Consider the following 20,535-nt stretch of genomic DNA (forward strand, 5'->3'; position numbering starts at 1 on the left):
AGCGTCGTCCGGGTTAGGGGAGGGTTTGGCCGGCCGGGATGTCCTTGCCCATTGTGCTCTAGCGACTCCAGTGGCGAGCCGGGTGCAGTGCACGCTGACACCGTCGCCAGTTGTACTGTGTTTCCTCCGGCACATTGGTGCGGCTGGCTTCCGGGTTAAGCGAGCAATGTGTCAAGAAGCAGTGTGTGTTTCAGGGGATGCATGGCTCTCAACCTTGGCCTCTCCCGAGTCTGTATGGGAGTTGCAGCTATGGGACAAGACTAACAATTGGATATCACAAAATTGTGGAGAAAAAGGGGTAATAATTATTTTCATTGTAGGCATTTTCTTTCTATCCATAAATTATTTAAATATTTCCGATGAAGAAGTTTCAAGAAAAAAAAATCGGAATATTTTTCTTCAGTTGTGTTCGACTGAATAAAGCCCTTGGACCTTTTCAGCAAACCTGTCACAACCCTTGAGATCAACATTTGAATTGTTCAAATTACCATAAAATAAATTCACATGCTCTGATACTTCTACAGGATTTGTGTTAAGATTGTCATTTATCTTAAGAGCTGAACAGAACCGTTTATTTTCTGATTCCTTTTTTCTAAGGCAAAAAAGTAACTAGTAGTATTTTCACCTTCTTCCAGGCATTTGGCTCTTGAATTTATAAAGGCACATTTAGCCATGTCAACGTGCATTTACAGCAGATGTACTAAGTGTTATGTCTTCTTCTACTGTAAGATGAGCTTTTATAAGCAGATCATTCAGATTTTCCATTATTTTATCTTCCTTGGCTGAGTAAAATGTTTTACTATGCTTAATTCTATCAAAATAAAGTTGCATATATACTCCATGTATAAACTCCCAGCAATTTAATGGGTATTTACCAACATTTCAACACCACTGTGCCTTCCTCAGGGTAATATCATGAATATTTGAACCAGGTTATGTAGACAAACAGTGCAATTAGTGCAACTAATGAAAATAGGGAGGGGTGTGTCATAATGATTAAGTTAATTCAAATGAATTAGTGAAACTGTTAAACTATTTTTTCATGGCATATTAAATATATTACGCTATTGTTATCATATAGAAACATTGAATACTGTACATCATATTAGCATCAACATACGTTATTGTTGAATTCAATTTCACATTTGTTACCTGTAATCTTTTGGTTCAACCTTAATGTGTAATGAGCGTCATCAACAGGGGGAACATATTTGGTGTACGCTAATAAGCTGTAGAAAGAATATATCAATTAATGAGACTTGTTCATAAAAGAAAGATTTGTTCATAAGAAGGGCCTGAGATCAAAGTCAACATTCAGACCACTAGGGGTCAATGTTTTGAGATAGGATATCCTGTAAGCCTCCCTTTGCAGTAGTAGGATCTCGATGGTTACCTCCTCTCCTTGGTAGAGCAACATGCTCAATGCCTGTGTATTTGAGGGAGGAGATTGGATGGTTAGCTTCAACAAAGTGAGCTGCTACTGGATAGTCAATTTTCTTACACCTGATTGAGCTGCGGTGTTCAGCTATGCGTTGTTTTAATTGTCTTTTTGTTTGTCCTACATAGGCTTTTCCACATGAACAGGTGATGAGATGGATTACATGAGATGGTACCTCTAACAGGGATTCTTCGACCTGTATGTGGGGGTCTGAAGAAAGACGTTTTTAATAGTGCTATTGCACTGTGCGCATGAGCCACATTCATAGTTCCCATTTGGGATAGGTGTCAAGAGTGTCTTACTATGCTTTATTGCCAATTCTGTCCCTTTAAACTTAATGTGTATCTTTGTACATATACCATTTGCTTGTTCCCAAAAAATCTCCTTAATAGTGTCAATGAATAACTCATCTAGTAATAAATTATTATTCAATTTCCAGTAACCACAAATATTGTTACTCTTTTCTTTAGAACCAACAATACTAAGGACTATTATCTTATGATTAGATAAAGGTGTTCAATGGTGTGAGATTTCTGAAACTGCAAACGAAAAGGTCTGTTAGCATTGCTCCAAGTTAAGTCTTTTTCATTTGGGTTCAAAAACCATCAACATAGTCATGGCCTTTGCAGTACCGTCACTCGCCAGACAGATAAACAATTGCTATTATTATTATTTTTTAAAGTTAGCTAAAGGCAGTAACTTAGCTATCTAACTAGTGAACCTGGCTGGATAGCCAACAGGTGCACGGAGAAAGTTCCTTTTTGGGTCTCAACTAACAGGCAGATCTTCTTGATTTTGTTTCAAAAGACATACTGTTAAATTCCTTTCGTAATGGAGATAGGTTTGCGGTTCAATAAATCAATGGAAATCAATGTGGTACTCGATAACTGTCCCAGAGTTCACATGGATGCTGCTGCCCTCGTCGCCTTCTTGCATGGCCCCCGACAGCTGCCAGAGCTAGTTTGTTTATCATGCAATATGAGTACGTTGTACCTGTCTTGAATGCTTCAAACCTGGAGAAGCTAGTTTAGCTAGCTAGCTAGGCTAGTTGGGGCTGGATGCGCTTTCTCGCCCTACACAGTTACAAATAAATGGCTCTTGGTCATTGTAACCTATCCTTCTCCTTTTCGTCATTATAATTCCATCTTCCATTGATTAGATATATCCTTATTATTCCACAACAACAAGCTACACGTGCCACACGCCACTCCAAAAGAGCAGCAGCATACAGTAAATTGTACAATTTCTCTTTGGATTTTTCTCTCCTGCAGCAGTTGCGTTCGGATCTGTACGGGTCCTTCCGGATAAGTCAGTTAAAATGACACAGACCTGAGACCTGTGAAAATCATATCAGATCTGACCCAGACCCGTGACCTGATTTAGAATTTTGGATCTGGACCCACTCGGGTTACGGATCGGGTCCAGGTTGATCCGTGAAGACCTCTTCACTCTCACAGTGGTTGTCTGAAGCGTGCTATAGACTAGAGTTCACAGCTGGCGAATGGCAATGACTCACCGTGGTTGGTTATTCCCCATTTGCAACACTGTAAATAAGCGTCATGGCGTCGTCACCATCATTCCTTTGCGGTACTGCAAACTGTCATGATTACCAGCTGAGAAACTTGTATGCATTGATTTCATTCCTAGCTCAGAGTTTGCCTGAAGATCATTCTAAAACCTACTCTGAGCTGGGATTCTTTTGTCTTATAACAGGTTAACAGGATTCACCTTTACAGGTTAACAGGATTCTGTTCTGAGATGCTTTGTGGATAGGGCCTTGGCCTAGGCCCCACTTCATCCTGCTCAGCAAGCATTACTGGTATTGGTTTGTCTGTGTATCAGGGTCTTTGCTACGGGCCAGCTGCCATCGTCACTTAACTGTGGGTTTATTTTTAGATCCCAAAGTTGCCCTTCGGGATGCCTTTCACGACACTGCAAGGGCTGGTTCTATAAAATAGCCACCAGAAGCAATGGCGGGTTTACATGTCACGTATCAATGGACATCCCAACACAGTGTTCAGATACTCTGCCTATCAGATGCCGAACAGAAAGCTGGGTTATGTTCATTTGGCACCAAACTTAATAAAACGGACTGAAAATTTGAACTTGTTTAATAAGGAATACTCGTTTTCTGTTGCAAAATGTTTTGGTATGGTGTGCCTGAATTAACGCAACCCTGATGGTGGCACTGGAGCAGTAAATCATTGCGAGTTATAAGGTACGTGGATCAGATGAGTCCATTATCTCGTGGCTACTGGGGTACAATGGCAAATGACCTCTGACAGCAATTCTATGAGAGATTGGAAGCGCGGTATTGAATTCTGCTGCAGGTCGGTAGCCTACACGCAATAAATCATGTAAATTGATTTGAAATTAAATCGGCATATACCTGTAGCCGGTATATGATTTCATATGATTAGCTAACAAATGAACAGCTGCTCAAGGAGGCCCAAATCTCAGATGTAATTCAATCCGCTTGGGGTTCTATGAATAAGATGTACAGAAGATAATGTATGAGATTGGTATTCTAAAGCATAACTCAAAGTGACATGCTGAAAGGAGACAACGTATTGTAAGACATACCACCTTTATTAAATGCACAGTATTACAAGGAGCATTTCCATTAACTGCAGAGAAGCTACTCTTATGATGCACAAAGCATAGAATTGATTGATAGAATGGACTGATACTTAAGCAGTGGGATTGAATCTGTCGGGAGAAAAAGAACACACACACACCGCAGCTCAGGGGTATCCCATACAAATGCCCGCATACACTCGGACTCTCACACGACATCTCCACAGGGATGAAAAAAAATCTATTATGCTTTTTCCTATTTACAAAATAAATCATTGACACTCCTCCCATCCCAAAATAGATTACATTCAAAAAGGTCCCATCCCTTCTAGATTACATTCAAAATTATACACTATTCATGATGCAAAGTCACAGTTATTCATCTGAAGGAACACCAAAAAAATAAGCTACAGTCAGAGATAGAGATGAGTGGTTGGGGGGTTGAAAATATGGCCTCTGTCCCCATTGGGTCACCTGGTTACTGGATTTTGTCCTTTTGACGTTCCAGGTGACCAAGAGTCTATGGCCTTCTCACAGACAGACAGACAGCATCACTCAGTCATAACCTATATTGTCCTTCCATCCGATAGGAAAGCAGAGTGAGCGGGGATATAGGACTCAGAAGATACAGTTGAATGAAATCTCTCCAGTTCCAAAGTAAAAAAACATATAATTATTATTATTATATGAAATTATGAACAAACACAAATACTGTTTTTTTTTCTTCCCACAAATAAACGTGTATTTACATATTGCCAATGGCCCATAACACATATTTCTTTACTTTCACACGTTTTTGATATGGTACCTGTTTATAACAGAATATACTATAGACCATACTATTAATTTAGACAAATATCAGAACTGTACAGAATGGATTGCAGATTATAGGCGAGAGTATTCAAAGCAGACACACATGATTATAATACAGAACGGACTACATTGCATTACGACATTTTTCAGACCGCATCACTTTTTCCACATTTTGTTACGTTACAGCCTTATTCTAAAATATTAAATGAATTTGAAAAAATCCTCAAAGTACACACAATACCCCGAAAACAGGTTTTTAGAAATGTTTGCAATCTTTTTTTGTTTTTAAATAACAGAAATTCCTTATTTACGTAAGTATTAGAGCCTTTGCTGTGATACTCAAAATTGAGCTCAGGTGGATCCTGTTTGCATTGATTATCCTTGGTTCTACAACTTGATTGGAGTTCACTTGTGGTAAATTCAATTGATTAGATATGATTTGGATAGGCACACATCTGTCTATATCAAGTCCCACAGTTGACAGTGCATGTCAGAGAAAAAAACAAGCCACGAGGTCGAAGGAATTGTCCATAGAGCTCCGGGACAGGATTGTGTTGAGGCACAGATCTGGGGGAGGGTGCCAAAAAATGTCTGCAGCATTGAAGGTCCCCAAGAATACAGTGGCCTCCATTCTTAAATGGAATTAGTTTAGAACCACCCAGCTCTTCCTAGAGCTGGCCACACGGCCAAACTGGGAGATGACCAAGAACCCGATGGTCACTCTGACGGCGCTCCAGAGTTCCTCTGTGGGAATGGGAGAACATTCCAGAAGGACAACCATCTCTGCTGCACTCCACCAATCAGGTGTTTATGGTAGAGTGACCAAACGAAAGCCACTCCTCAGTAAAAGGCACATACAGTTGAAATCTGAAGTTTACATAAACTAGTTTTAATGACTTCAACCTAAGTGTTTCAACCACCCCACACATTTCTTGTTAACAGACTATAGTTTTGGCAAGTCAGTTAGGACATCTACTTTGTATAGAAGTTTGCATACACTAAGTTGACTGTGCATTTAAACAGCTTGGGAAATTACAGAAAATGATGTCATGGCTTTAGAAGCTTCTGATTGGCTAATTGACATTATTTGAGTCAATTGGAAGTGTACCTGTGGATGTATTTCAAGGCCTACCTTCAAACTCAGTGCCTCTTTGCTTGACATCATGGGAAAATCAAAAATATCTGCCAAAAATGGTAGAACTCCACAAGTCTGGTTCATCCTTGGGAGCAATTTCCAAACGCCTGAAGGTACCACTTTCATCTGTACAAACAATAGTACGCAAGTATAAACACCACGCAGCCATCATACCACTCAGGAAGGAGACGCGTTCTGTCTCCTAGAGATGAATGTACTTTGGTGCGAAAAGTGCAAATCAATCCCAGAACAACAGCAAAGGACCTTATGAAGATGCTGAAGGAACAGGTACAAAAGTATCTATATCCATAATAAAACGAGTTCTATACAGAAATAACATGAAAGGCCGCTCAGCAAGAAAGAAGCCACTGCTCCAAAACAGTTTGCAACTGTACATGGGAACAAAGGTCGTACTTTTTGGAGAAATGTCCTCTGGTCTGATGAAACAAAAATAGAACTGTTTGGCTATAATGACCATAGTTATGTTTGGAGGAAAAAGGAAGAGGCTTGCAAGCCGAAGAACACCATCCCAACCGTGAAGCACAGGGGTGGCAGCATCGTGTTATAAAGGTGCTTTGCTGCAGGAGGGCCTGGTGCACTTCACAAAATAGATGGAATCATGAGGGAGGAAAATTATGTGGATATATTGAAGCAACATCTCAAGACATCAGTCAGGAAGTTAAAGCTTGGTCGCAAATGGGTCTTCCAAATGGACAATGACCCCAAGCATACCTCCAAAGTTGTGGCAAAATGGCTTAAGGAAAACAAAGTCAAGGTATTGGAGCCCTGACCTCAGTCCTATATAGAATTTGTGGGCAAAACTGAAAAAGCGTGTGCGAGCAAGGGGGCCTACAGACCTGACTCGGTTACACCAGCTCGGTCAACATGTTGTGGGAAGTTTGTGGAAGGCTACCCAAAACATTTGACCCAAGTTAAACAATTTAAAGGCAATGCTACCAAATACTAATTGAGTGTATGTAAACTTCTGACCCACTGGGAATGTGATGAAAGAAAGAAAGAAAAGCTTAAATAAATCACTCTCTACTATTATTCTGACATTTCATATTCTTAAAATAAAGTGGTGATCCTAACTGACCTAAGACAGGGAATTTTTACTAAAATTAAATGTCAGGAATTGTGAAAAACGGAGGTTAAATGTATTTGGCTAAGGTGCATGTAAACTTCTGACTTCAACTGTAACAGAGTTGCCAAAAGGCACCTAAAGGACTCTCAGATTATGAGAAACAAGATTCTCTGGTCTGATGAAACCAAGATTGAACTCTTTGGCCTGAATGCCAAGAGTCACGTCTGGAGGAAACCAGGCACCTCTCATCACCTGGCCAATTCCATCCCTATGGTGAAGCATGGTGCTGACAGCATCATGCTGTGGGGATGTTTTTCAATGGCAGGGACAGGTAGAATAGTCAGGATCAAGGGAAAGATGAACAGAGCAAAGTACAGAGAGATCCTTGATGCAAACCTGCTCCATAGCGCTCAGGACCTCAGACTGGGGCGGAAGTTCACATTCCAACAGGACAACGACCCTAAGCACACAGTCAAGACAATGAAAGAGTGGCTTCGGGACAAGTCTCTGAATGTCGTTGTGGCCCAGCCAGTGCCCGGACTTGAACCCGATTGAACATCTCTGGAGAGACCTGAAAATAGCTGTGCAGCGATGCTACCCATCCAACCTGACAGAGCTTGAGAGGATCTGCAGAGAAGAATGGGAAAACTCCCCCAAATACAGGTGTGCCAAGCTTGTAGTGTCATACCCAATAAGACTTGAGGCTGTAATCGCTACCAAAGGTGCTTCAACAAAGTACTGAGTAAAGGGTCTGAATACTAATGTAAAATGTCTGTATTTCATACATTTGCACCAAAAAAAAAATATATATATATATAGACACTGATTTTGCTTTGGTATTGTGTGCCAATTGATGAGGGGGGGGGGGACAATTTAATACATTTTAGAATAAGGCTGTAACGTAACAGAATGTGGAAAAAGTCAAGGTGTCTGAATACTTTCTGAAGGCACTGTAAATGCTGGAACTGGTCAAGAAAGAACCAACCATTGACAGACCACTGACAGACCCTTATCCCCAAACAAATATGTTAGGATTTTTCAGCGGTATGTTGCGGACAGTCCAACATAGCTGGGGGCAGATTTCTGTTGTGTTCAATAAAGAATGCAATTAGTGATAATACAACAGTTGAACTGTCTGTGGCTCAAAGCATAGGAGTTTGGGTGTGAATTTCTGAAGTGCACTTAACATGATCTGTTGTCTCAGCAAACATAACTGCACTGAATTATCACCATATCAAAAGCCAAAGGTTATGGCAACTGGGGTCTTATGTAGTATCACTGATAAACAGTAGTGTAGAGATCACGTTTATGCGTCAAAGGGACTCCAGTAAAGAGAAGATGGAAAGATTGTACGTTGCTATCACTGCAGAAACAATCTGATTGTACCTTACAAAGAGACAGACACGTTTAGCAGAGCACTGTGACATTAATGGTCCTTTTCCATATTGACTCGTCATTCTTCCTTGGAGGGAATGCACGATCACCATGAAGATTCAGTCAAAAGCAGGGGAGATATGGTGGTTGACATTGTTTTGCTAATCATACTTTTTCTTGCAGAGACACCATTTTTTCCCCAGAAATTATTTTACAAAAACAAATAACCTTCAATTAATCACATTTTTATCTCTTATCAAAAGGAAAAGAAACAATAAATACATTTACTCAATACAATTTTTCAAACGTGTTTGTAACTGTAACTGGAGAGATTAATTTTGACACCCAACAGCAGTCCCCCACCACCACCACTAATGGTCCCGACACCGACCTGGTATATTGAAGTGATAATGCCTGTGACGCCGGTGAGGATATATTGGCATGGGAGTTACATATATATCCTCCAAACACCGGATTCAAGGGAATTTTCACTTTTATACAACGGGTTACCAACATATAAAAATAATGATTGACATATTTTCATAATTTATTCATAACATTTCATCCTTCGACACAAAACTAGGGCTGCTAGAGACGCAACCCAGTCATTCAGTCTTTTTGTTCTGTATCTATCTATATAAGCGACCCAGTCGTTAGTTCTAAATGTTCCATTGTCATACTGGTAGATAACGTTCTTATCCTTTGCTTGCTAGCTAGCCAACTACGGCTATCTTACGGTCATGTCAAAAAAGTCCAGCCAGAATAACAGCAAAGTAGCTGCATTTGCATAAACTGTTTTCTGGTGACATTTATTTGGATACATCCATGACAATGAGCTAATGATGCGCGACTTCGCCTGGCATAGAATATGTGCTCTCTCATCAGGGCACTGTTGTTCAGAGTTCTCCAACAACACATCTAAAACAATCACTTCAAACTGAAGCTGGAAAGACTGCAAATTAGCTGCGTTTCGTTTTACCTTTTTTCAATTTACATTTTGTATATATATATATATATATATATATATATACATATATCTTTTTTTTTAAATTGTGCTCTGCTAAACGTGTCTGTCTCATATATATATATATATATGATTATGCCAGCTGATTATTGATTTCGACTGTCTGAGAAATGCTGCCGGCCTGTATGTCTTGTTCCGACTCGTTCATTACCATGGGACCGCAGATCGAATTTGAATATTGAAACAATGTTGCAAATGTTGGAGAGACAGACAGCAAGGTTTATATAACTATCCGCTGTTGAAAACAATGCAATATTAGTCTAAAAGAAATGTGAGATAACATCAAGATGCTTTTTATAGTGGAGATCAAGTTTATAAATTACCAGGCTGGGCTGTTGAGACAGTGGATTGCGCAGTGGAGGCGGAGGCGGTTTGACTTCATAGATTTAGCCGGTGGCAATTTGTTGAATAGACAATGGCTGGAACGCGGTTTTAACCAATCAGCATTCAGGATTAGACCCACCCGTTGTATAATGCTATGTACCGTGCCATCAGAGAGTATTCACACCCCTTGATTTTTTTCCACATTTTGTTGTGTTACAGCCTGAATTTATAATTGATTATATTTAAATGTTTTGTACCCGGCCTACACACAATACCCCATAATGTCAGAGTGAAATATTTGACATTTTTACAAGCCTCACAAAGGGCAGCTGTTGGTAAAAAAAAAAGCAGACATTGAATATCCATGGTGAAGTTATTAATTACACTTTGGATAGAGTATCAATACACCCAGTCACGACAAAGATGCAGGCTTCCTTTCTAACTCAGTTGCCAGAGAGGAAGGAAACCACTCAGGGATTTCACCATGAGGCCAATGGTGAATTGAAAACAGTTACAGAGTGGCTGTGATAGGAGAAAACTGAGGATGGATCAACAACATTGTAGTTACTCCACAATACTAACCTAATTGATAGAGTGAAAAGGAAGCCTGTACAGAATAAAAATACTACAAAACATGCATCCTGTTTGCAACAAGGCATTCAAGTAATACCGCAAAAAATGTTGCAAAACAATTAACTTTTTGTCCTGAATACAAAGTGTTATGTTTGTTTGTTATGTTACAACACATTACTGAGTACCACTTTTTCAGGATAAAAAAAATGGAATGGAGCTAAGCACAGGCAAAATCCTAGTGGAAAACCTCGTTCAGTCTGCTTTCCACCAGACACGGAGATTAATTCACCGTTCAGCAGGACAATAACCTAAAACACAAGGCCAAATCTACACTGGAGAAGACAGTGAATGTTCCTGAGTGGCCATTCATTCTACTTGAAAATCTATGGAAGACCTGAAAATGGTTGTCTTGCAACAATCAACAACCAATATGACAGAGCTTGAAGAATTTTGAAAATAATAAAATGTGAAAATATTGTACAACCCCGTTGTGCAAAGCTAAAAAATAAAATAAAATAAAACACGTACCTAGAAAGACTCACAGCTGTAATCGCTGCCAAAGGTGATTTGACTTATGGGAATTAGATTTCTGTATTGAATTTTCAATACATTTGCAAGAATGTCAAAAAAACATGTTTTCACTTTGTTATTATGGGCTATTGTGTGTAGATGGGTGAGGGAAACAATATTTGATCAATTTTGAATTCAGACTGTAACAACAAAATATGGAATAAGTCAAAGGGTATGAATACTTTCTGAAGGCACTGTCTTAGGTCCTCTTCCCTGTCACATAATCTGATTAAACTCTGCCAGATTTATCAAGTCGTCACATTCCTGATAGAATATGTTCATGATGTGAAAACGTTGACACACCTACTCATTCCAGGGTTGTTCTTTATTTAAAAAATAATAGTGAAGACATTAAAACATGTGGAATCAGGTAGTAACCAAAACTGTTAAACAAAATCAAAATATATTTTTATATTTGAGATTCTTTAAAGTATCCACCATTTGCTTGATGACAGCTTTGCAGTCTTGGCATTCTCTCAAACAGCTTCATGAGGTAGTCACCTGGAATGCATTTCAATTAACAGGTGTGCCTTGTTAAAAGTTCATTTGTGGAATATCTTTCCTTAATGCGTTTGAGCTAATCAGTTGTGTTGTGACAAGGTAGGGGTGGTATACAGAAGATAGCCCTATTTGGTAAAATACCAAGTTCATATTATGGCAAGAACAGCTCAAATAAGCAAAGAGAAACGACAGTCCATCATTACCTTAAGACATGAAGGTCAGTCAATGAGTACAATTTCAAAATAACTTTTAAACTTTCTTCAAGTGCAGTCACAAAAACCATCAAGCGCCGTGATGAAACTGGCTCTCATGGGGACCGTCACAGGAAAGGAAGTACCAGAGTTACCTCTTCTGCAGAGGATAAGTTCATTAGTTACCAGGCTCAGAAATTACAACTCAAATAAATGCTTCACAGAGCTCCAGTAACAGACACATCAACTGTTCAGAGGAGACTGCGTGAATCAGGCCTTTGTGAGACACATAGTAGGTGAACAGATGAGTTTTGCATGTGTGGTTCCCACTGTGAAGCATGGAGGAGGAGGTGTGATGATGTGGGGGTGCTTTGCTGGTGACACTGTCAGTGAATTATTTAGAATTCAAAGGCACACTTAACCAGCATGGCTACAACAGCATTCTGCAGCGATCCCATCTGGTTTGCACTTAGTGGGACAATCATTTGTTTTTCAACAGGACAATGACCCAACACACCTCCAGGTTGTGTAAGGGCTATTTGATCAAGAAGGAGAGTGCTGGAGTACTGCATCAGATGACCTGGCCTCCACAATCACCCGACCTCAACCAAATCGAGATGGTTTGGGATGAGTTGGACCACAGAGTTAAGGAAAAGCAGCCAACAAGTACTCAGCATATGTGGGAACTCCTTCAAGACTGTTGGAAAAGCCTTCCAGGTGAAGCTGTTTGAGAGAATGCCAAGAGTTTGCAAAGCTGTCATCAAGGCAAAGGGTGGCTTCTTCGAAGAATCTAAAATGTATTTTGATTTGTTTAACACTATTTTGGTTACTACATGATTCCATAGCTCACATCTTCACTATTATTCTACAATGTAGAAAATAAAGAAAAACCCTTGAATGAGTAGGTGTGTCAACTTTTGACTGGTACTGTATATCAATCAATAATAAGATCACAGAATTTCACACCCTGGTTCCAAATAATATGCTATACAGTACATAATGTAAACAAGTCAATTAGTAATTTAAGTGCATAAATCGCTGAATAGGGGCATTTTACCAATGATGTTTTCTAACTCTAGGGTGAAAACTAAAGCAGTGTCAATGTTGATTCACCACAAATACAGCTGAAATGAATCAAATATCCTTAAAGGCTAAATCCATCATTTCCTATTAGGTTCAATATACTGAAACATCTTATCAACGTCGACCTCAACAACATCGACAGCATTTATAAAGCTGCCAAAAATGCAAAACAAACAGTGTAGTAGAGTTCTGGGCCTCCAATAGATTTATACGGTAGAGGAAAAAATGATGGTCTCTCTAAGTCATTGCTGGTGAATGTGCTCTTCACAAATGACAAAACAAAGTGACAATATTATTATATGCTACAGTTTGGTCAACTTTCTTACTGCTTTGGTTTGAGTTGAGGCAACTCAAATTCCTCCCTGTTCCAACTTAATGCTGGGACGGTCCTTATTCACTGTGCTTTAGTTATCCAGTCAAGATTGTGACATGTGTAGTGCATACTAACCACATTCAGAAACAAAAAGACCTTCTACATGGAAATGGACAATGTCAGTATCTAGCAAAATAGAATCAGATAGAAAATACCACTGATAATGAACCACAACCTGAAATATTCATTTAAGAAAAGAAAATGATTCTGAAAAAACGAATTAGAAATATGGCATAGAGAATGCCCATATGTTTTAAAAGATAAATCCTTTTTTTTTTTTTAAGTGTTTTTGTAATATGCACATATGTTGCAACACTCAGGGGTTTAACGGTGTTGTGTGGATGGATGGCTCTTGTTCTCTCTAGACTGAGGGTACCTACATAGACTTTATAACACACAAATAACCATATATGAGCAGTACATAAGCATTTCATGAATGGATGTTTTTTTTTTTTTTACTGTGGTATATATGGGTTATTAATGGGTTATTAATGTGATATGAAGCCATTATAAGTCCTAAGAGGTACCCTTCAAGTACCATAATAATCAACTCCACAGCTCCGGACTGGTTGGCCATGATGACAGAATTCAGTCACCAATCAAAATGTAAAGTAACATGAAAACAACAGAGTCAAAAAGCACCTGACATCAATAAGAAAGTTCTCACATCATAAAAAGAGTCCATGACACTTATATAAGCGGTAAGCCTTACTTCATTGCAATGGGTTTAAAAATAAATAAATATTACTTCGACTTTATATGTCGCTCCACATGAGAAGTTCCTCGTGTTAGTAGGAACAAGGAAAAGCTCTATCCATGTTGGCACGTGTCCATACATTGTCCATGATCATTTTGACACAGTCATTTTCCCTTTGTTCATCCCCAGCAATTACAGTGTACAAGAAGAGTACAATAACACAGTTAATGATTTGTTTCGCAGACCCAGATTACAATTTAACCAAGATTACTGATCATTTGGTTTCATGGACATGGCCTCAATTATTATTGGACTATGGTTAAACTTCATTTAAAAAGTTCCCGTCACGGTCCAGCATTATGTAATTCAAGGTTAATAGATCTTAATTAAATCATTTTTAGCTCTTGATGAAATAAATCAGAATTGGGCCTGCTCCTGGATTATTTTAATCTGGGTTTGAGAAACTGGTCCTAAGAGTATCATCAAATGGAGAAGGAAAGGAAAAGTTCATCAAATTTAAGGCTTTTCTCTATGTGATGAGGAGGCAGAAGCACAGTCAGACACACACACACACACACACACACACACACACACACACACACACACACACACACACACACACACACACACACACACACACACACACACACACACAGACACACACACACACGCACACGCACACACGCAACTCCCCCTCACCCCCACCCACCACCCAAACACCTGCCCAGACTCACTCAGCCCAGTATATCCAGGTAGACAGGCGAGGCCTTGGCCAGGCTCTGGAGCAGGCTGTGGATCTCCTTGATGTTCAGTCTCATGTAGGATTCTCTCTGCCAGCATCCCAGCATCAGGTCGTACACCTCCTTTGGACAGGAACGTGGCCGCTGCAACACTCGCCCCTGGGTGATACACTCGATCACCTGCATAAATGGTACCCACCACAATGCAATTGAAATTCAGTCCAATTCAACTTGATTTATTCCCTCAGGGGCAATTAAGGAAGCCATCGCTCACATGGTAACAGCATCTAAACAAAGTGAGGTTTACCAAGGTGATATGTTTTTTTAGACTCAGACATGTTAGCCTTGGTTTCATCTAATAGATTTCCAGGAAATGTATATTCATAACGCATAAAAATCGACACAGAGAATAGAACATTAGGAACACCTTCCTAATGTTGCGTTGCAACCCCTCCCCCTTCTTTAACCCGTCTCCTGCCCTTCATCTACACTGATTGAAGTGGCCTTAACATGTGACATCAATAAGGGATCCTAGCGTTCACCTGGATTCACCTGGTCACGCCGTGTCATGGAAAGAGCAGTTGTTCCTAATGTTTTGTACAGTCAATGTATATGGACAATACAAATGTGATATACTGCAACAAAGAATAGCAAAATGGAGACTACAGAAGACTGATGTATTTGAAGTTGACAATAAATCTCATTGGAGCTCAAGTGCTATGATACCAGTGTAGTCAATCTACTGTAGGAAAGGTTTGAGTTTGTGTCTAAAACCTTGTAATCTCGGAACCCAGAACCAAATCTCAAGAGTGCTGCTGTCTGTGATAAGAGACTACTGACCTCATTGTTGGAGAGCTGGTACCAGGGCTGCTTCCCATAGGTGAAGATCTCCCAGAGGACCACGCCGAGACTCCAGACATCACTCTCCGTGGTGAACCTCCGGTACATGATGCTCTCTGGAGGCATCCAGCGGATGGGCAGCATGGTGTGACCCCCCACCTGGAAACAGACAAAGGATCCATCAGGAACCATCCAGGAAAACCACAGAGAAGGTCAAATGAACGGGAGTGAAGAAAAGAAACGGGCCAAAAAACAGGGTTAGATGGAAAGGTGTCAGTCAGGTCAGTAACCAACATACTATTAAGGCCCATTAACATTTGTTTAAAGGTCATGTACACAAATGTGTATTGGCTGGGCCTACAGTTGTCATGGAAATCAATATTATGAGGTATTAAAACCCAACATGTTTTGCCTGTATTGGTACTGTTAGGCCTGACATGATTGTCAGTTCACAATAACTGGCAAATGTTTCCACGTGTTGACCCAATTGCTGTTCAGCTGCATCGTTGGTCTTCCTATATGATCACAATAGCGGATACTGTGTATTAGTGAGTGGGCATATTCATATGCTGCCCTCTGATTGGAGGGGGGCGGGGGGTGATGGGTCTCAGTTACATTCATCTGTTCGGTATTGATTCTCTCGAGGGAGGGCCAGGAAGCAGCAGAGGGCACTGTAGTCTACATAGACCCCAGGCCTGGGGCTGATTGGGACATAGAACAAGTCTGGATCTAAAGGCCAAATCTGAGCGACTGCCTTTAAAAAGCAACAAATCCCTTTGAAAACGGCCTACATGGCATCGATTTGAGTCAGAAACAGTTATTCTAGTGTCAAAATTGACTACAAAGTGTAAATAGGATAATTTTGGTCATAAAGTCAGTCTCGCCTTAAATGGAGTTTGGAACAACCGTGCGTTACTTCAGAAATACTGCACCAAACACCTTAGTTCGATATAAAATTGCGCAACTAAAACCTCCTCTGCAAAAACATCTAAATTAATTGCAGATTCCTTGAGTTATTTTAGATTCATTCTGAGGATTATGAGGAAATTAAATAGACTTCTTCTGCGTCTACAGTGTCTCATGGGGAACAAACATGAAATCTTGAAAATGAAATTGTGTTTTTCTAATGAGCAACAGAAAAACACACGGCCCAATTGACGGATTCTAATTTATTTTTACTATTTTCTACATTGTAGAATAATAGAAGACATCAAAACTGTGAAATAACATATGGAATCATATAGTAACCAAAAAAAGTGTTAAATAAATCAAAATATATCTTATCATTTAGATTCTTCAAAGTAGCCACCCATTGCCTTGACGGCTTTGTGCACTCTTGGCATTCTCTCAACCAGATTTCGCCTGGAATGCTATTCCAACAGTCTTGAAGGAGTTCCCACATATGCTGAGCACTCGTTGGCTGCTTGTCCTTCACTCTGCGGTCCAACTCATCCTAAACCATTTCACTTGGGTTGAGGTCGGGGATTGTGGAGGCTAGGTCATCTGACCTCCACTCTCCTTGTTAGTCAAATAGCCATTACACAGCCTGGAGGTGTTTTTTGGTTCATTGTCTTGTTGAAAATAAAATGATAGTCCCACTAAGCGCAAACCATATGGAAAAGTAGCAGAGAGTCCACTTTAGAAATGTGATGTACTTGTAGAATATATTGTTAAAAACAATATGTCTCAAAATGAGCACCCTATTAGGAGGATAATGACACCAAGGTGTTGTCTGTATCATATACGGTTCACGGACCATTAAGTCTGACAAGGGGCATGTATAGGTTTAAAAAGGGCCTAAAATGGACACTTTCATTATGATTTTTTTTTCAATGGTTTCTTACACAAATGTAAAAAGAATATCAAACATCCGTCCTCCCAATTAAGTTTCTATGTGAGAATTAATTGTCAGATCAACCTGAGATGGCCAAAATATTCTTGGGCCCATGCAGACATGAAATCACATTAATGCCTGTAGTGTTGTCTATACTGTTCTAGGAAAAGCTAGACAGTAGCAGATAGCAGTTAGCTTGTTAGCCCAATCTGTTTGTGCTTTAAGTAGCCAATATCATGCCAATTTGGCATAACAACAACAAAGGAGTTGGGTAAAGCAGAAACAGGTTAGGTTACCAGGCTACCTGCTAAGGTAGACAATGTTTTCCCTCACTCATTTTATAAGAACTAGGTTAGATACTGGATAGAACGGGGGGTGATAAGGAGAAGCGTGTTCATGAATCTAGGTATTTTAAGAGCAGTAGCTTGCCTCTGAAAAGGCCTTAAAATAGAGAATTCAAGGCTAAATTTGCATCACGGCATTAATGCAATGTCAAGCATGAACAAAAAAAACTGGCAGTGCATTTTGCACTGTTGCCCCCTATTACCATGGAAACAGCAATTCTATGCATATTATAGAATTTGCATTTAAATGGCATTAAAAATAGATTTTTAAAATGGCTGGTTAAAATGATTGCTGTAACCGCATGGTTGTTACAAACCAAAACCAAATTCTATTTACACATGAGTGTATTCCTGTCTTTCTGTTTTGCGTGCGTGTGTGTGTGTGTGCCCACAGACTCACTCTGTAGTAGTCGGTACTATACACATCCCTGGACATGCCAAAGTCCCCAATCTTGACCAGCAGGTTCTCTCCCACCAGACAGTTGCGTGTGGCCAGGTCTCTGTGGACAAAGTGCTGGGAGGCCAGGTAGACCATGCCTGCAGCGATCTGCTGGGCGATATGCAGCATCTGGGACTGGGTCAGCTCCACCATCAGGCTGTGCTGCCCATCAGCCATCAGCACTGCGTCAGGACCATGGGACCTACACCAAAACACAGGTGGGTCAAACACAATGCTAACTATACTTATCTAAAATGTAATACAAAGAGGACTTAATCGGATAAGTGCAAACTCATTCGCTTCCATTGCAGTTACCCAGTTTCAATTCAAATAAAGTATCACACTTACGTACATACAGTACTAGTCAAAAGTTTGGACACACCTACTCATTCAAGGGTTTTTCTTTATTTTTACTATTAATAGTGAAGACATAAAAAATGAAATAACACATATGGAATCATTTAGTATCCCAAAAAGTGTTAAAACAAATCAAAATCATTTCATATTTTAGATTATTCAAAGTAGCCACCCTTCACACACTCTTGGCATTCTCTCAACCAGCTTCACCTGGAATGCTTTCCAACAGTCTTGAAGGAGTTCCCACATATGCTGAGCACTTGTTGGCTGCTTTTCCTTCACACTGCGATCCAACTCATCCCAAACCATCTCACTTGGGTTGAGGTCGGTGATTGTGGAGGCTAGGTCATCTGACCTCTACTCTCCTTGTTAGTCAAATAGCCATTACACAGCCTGGAGGTGTGTTTTGGTTCATTGTCTTGTTGAAAATAAAATGATAGTCCCACTAAGCGCAAACCATATGGGATGGCTTATTGCTGCAGAGGTTAACTGGTTAACTTGTTGAGTGTAGTGGGCAGTAATTTGATGTTTGGATGAAAAACGTACCCAAATGAAACTGCCTATTTCTCAGGCCCAGAATCTAGAATATGCATATAATTGTCAGAGTAGGATAGACACTCTAAGGTTTCCAAAATGGTCAAAATATTGTCTGTGAGTATAAGAGAACTGATATTGCAGGCGAAAACCTCAGGAAAATCCAACCAGGAAGTGCTGTTTGTCCTGAAACCTCTCTGTTCCATTGCATGCCTTCCCTCCATTTAAAGGGATATCAACCAGATTCCTTTTCCGATGGCTTCCACATGGTGTGAACAGTCTTTAGACATAGTTTCAGGCTTTTATTCTGAAAAATGAGTGAGAAAGATCATATCGCGTCAGTGGGTGGCTGGGTGCCAGCAGCATTTCGCATGCGCGCGAGCAGCTTGGAGCAGACATTTTCTCTCTCACTCCTATTGAAAAAGCTACAGTCCGGTTGAAATATTATCGATTATATATTGTAAAAACAACCTGAGGATTGATTATAAAAAACATTTGACATGTTTCTACGGACTTTACGGATACTATTTTCGTCTGCCCCGTCGTGACCGCTTGAGCCTGTGGATTTCTCAACATAACGCGCCAACCAAATGGAGGTATTTTGGATATAAAAATAATCTTTATGGAACAAAAGGAACATTTATTGTGTAACTGGGAGTCTCGTGAGTGCAAACATCCGAAGATCATCAAAGGTAAGCGATTCATTTTATTGCTTTTCCGACTTTCGTGACCAATGTACTTTGCTGCTAGCTGTTTGTAATGTTTTGTCTGCTGAGAGAGATGTCCTTACATAAACGCTTGGTATGCTTTCGCCGAAAAGCTTGTTTGAAATCTGACACGCCAGGTGGATTAACAACAAGCTAAGCTGTGTTTTGCTAAAATGCACTTGTGATTTCATGAAAATTAAATTGTTTAGTAACTTAATTTGAATTTGGTGCGCGGCAATTCAGCGGTTGTTGACGAAAATGATCCCGCTAACGGGATGGGTGAGTCAAGAAGTTAAGTGTGCCTTGAATTCTAAATAAATCAGACAGTGTTACCAGCAATCACCCCCACACCATCACACCTCCTCCACCATGTTTCATGGCGGGAACCACACATGCGGAGATCATCCGCTCACCTACTCTGTCTCACAAAGAAATCTCAAATTTGGACTCATCAGACCAAAGGACAGATTTCCACCGGTCTAATGTCCATTGCTCGTGTTTCTTGACCCAAGCAAGTCTCTTCTTATTATTGGTGGTCTTTAGTAGGGGTTTCTTTGCAGCAATTCGACCATGAAGGCTTGATTCACTTGTCACAACACAATTGATTGGCTCAAATGCATTAAGAAGGAAAGAAATTCCACAAATTATATTGTAACAAGGCACACCTGTTAATTGAAATGCATTCCAGGTGACTACCTCATGAAGCTGTTTGAGAGAATGCAAAGAGTATGCAAAGCTGTCATCAAGGCAAAGGGTGGCCACCTATGAAGAATCTAAAATGTTAAATATATTTTGATTTGTTTAACACTTTTTTGGTTACTACATTATTCCATATGTGTTATTTCATAGTTTGATGTCTTCACTATTATTCTACAATATAGAAAAAAAATAAAGGAAAACTATTGAATGTGTAGGTGTCCAAACTTTTGACTGGTACTGTATGTATGTGCCAAAATCCCCCATAGCCTTTCATGACTGATTAG

At 39.9% G+C, this 20,535-nt stretch overlaps 1 protein-coding gene across 1 annotated transcript in view; it reads right to left on the reverse strand.

Annotated features, from left to right (window-relative positions):
- Nucleotides 1-9,465: 9,465 nt before the first annotated feature.
- LOC118388023 (BDNF/NT-3 growth factors receptor-like) overlaps nt 9,466-20,535 on the reverse strand; it is a 28,609-nt gene continuing 17,539 nt past the window's right edge. Inside the window, exons 15-17 of the mRNA XM_035776882.2 lie at nt 17,916-18,156; nt 15,338-15,496; nt 9,466-14,677 (exon numbers count right to left, since the gene is read on the reverse strand). Coding sequence (XP_035632775.1) covers nt 14,492-14,677; nt 15,338-15,496; nt 17,916-18,156 — 586 coding nt within the window. The 3' untranslated portion in view covers nt 9,466-14,491. The remainder of the gene's footprint in view (nt 14,678-15,337; nt 15,497-17,915; nt 18,157-20,535) is intronic.

This window comes from Oncorhynchus keta, chromosome 9, assembly GCF_023373465.1.
Source record: "Oncorhynchus keta strain PuntledgeMale-10-30-2019 chromosome 9, Oket_V2, whole genome shotgun sequence".
In the NCBI taxonomy this organism is placed as follows: Eukaryota; Metazoa; Chordata; class Actinopteri; order Salmoniformes; family Salmonidae; genus Oncorhynchus; species Oncorhynchus keta.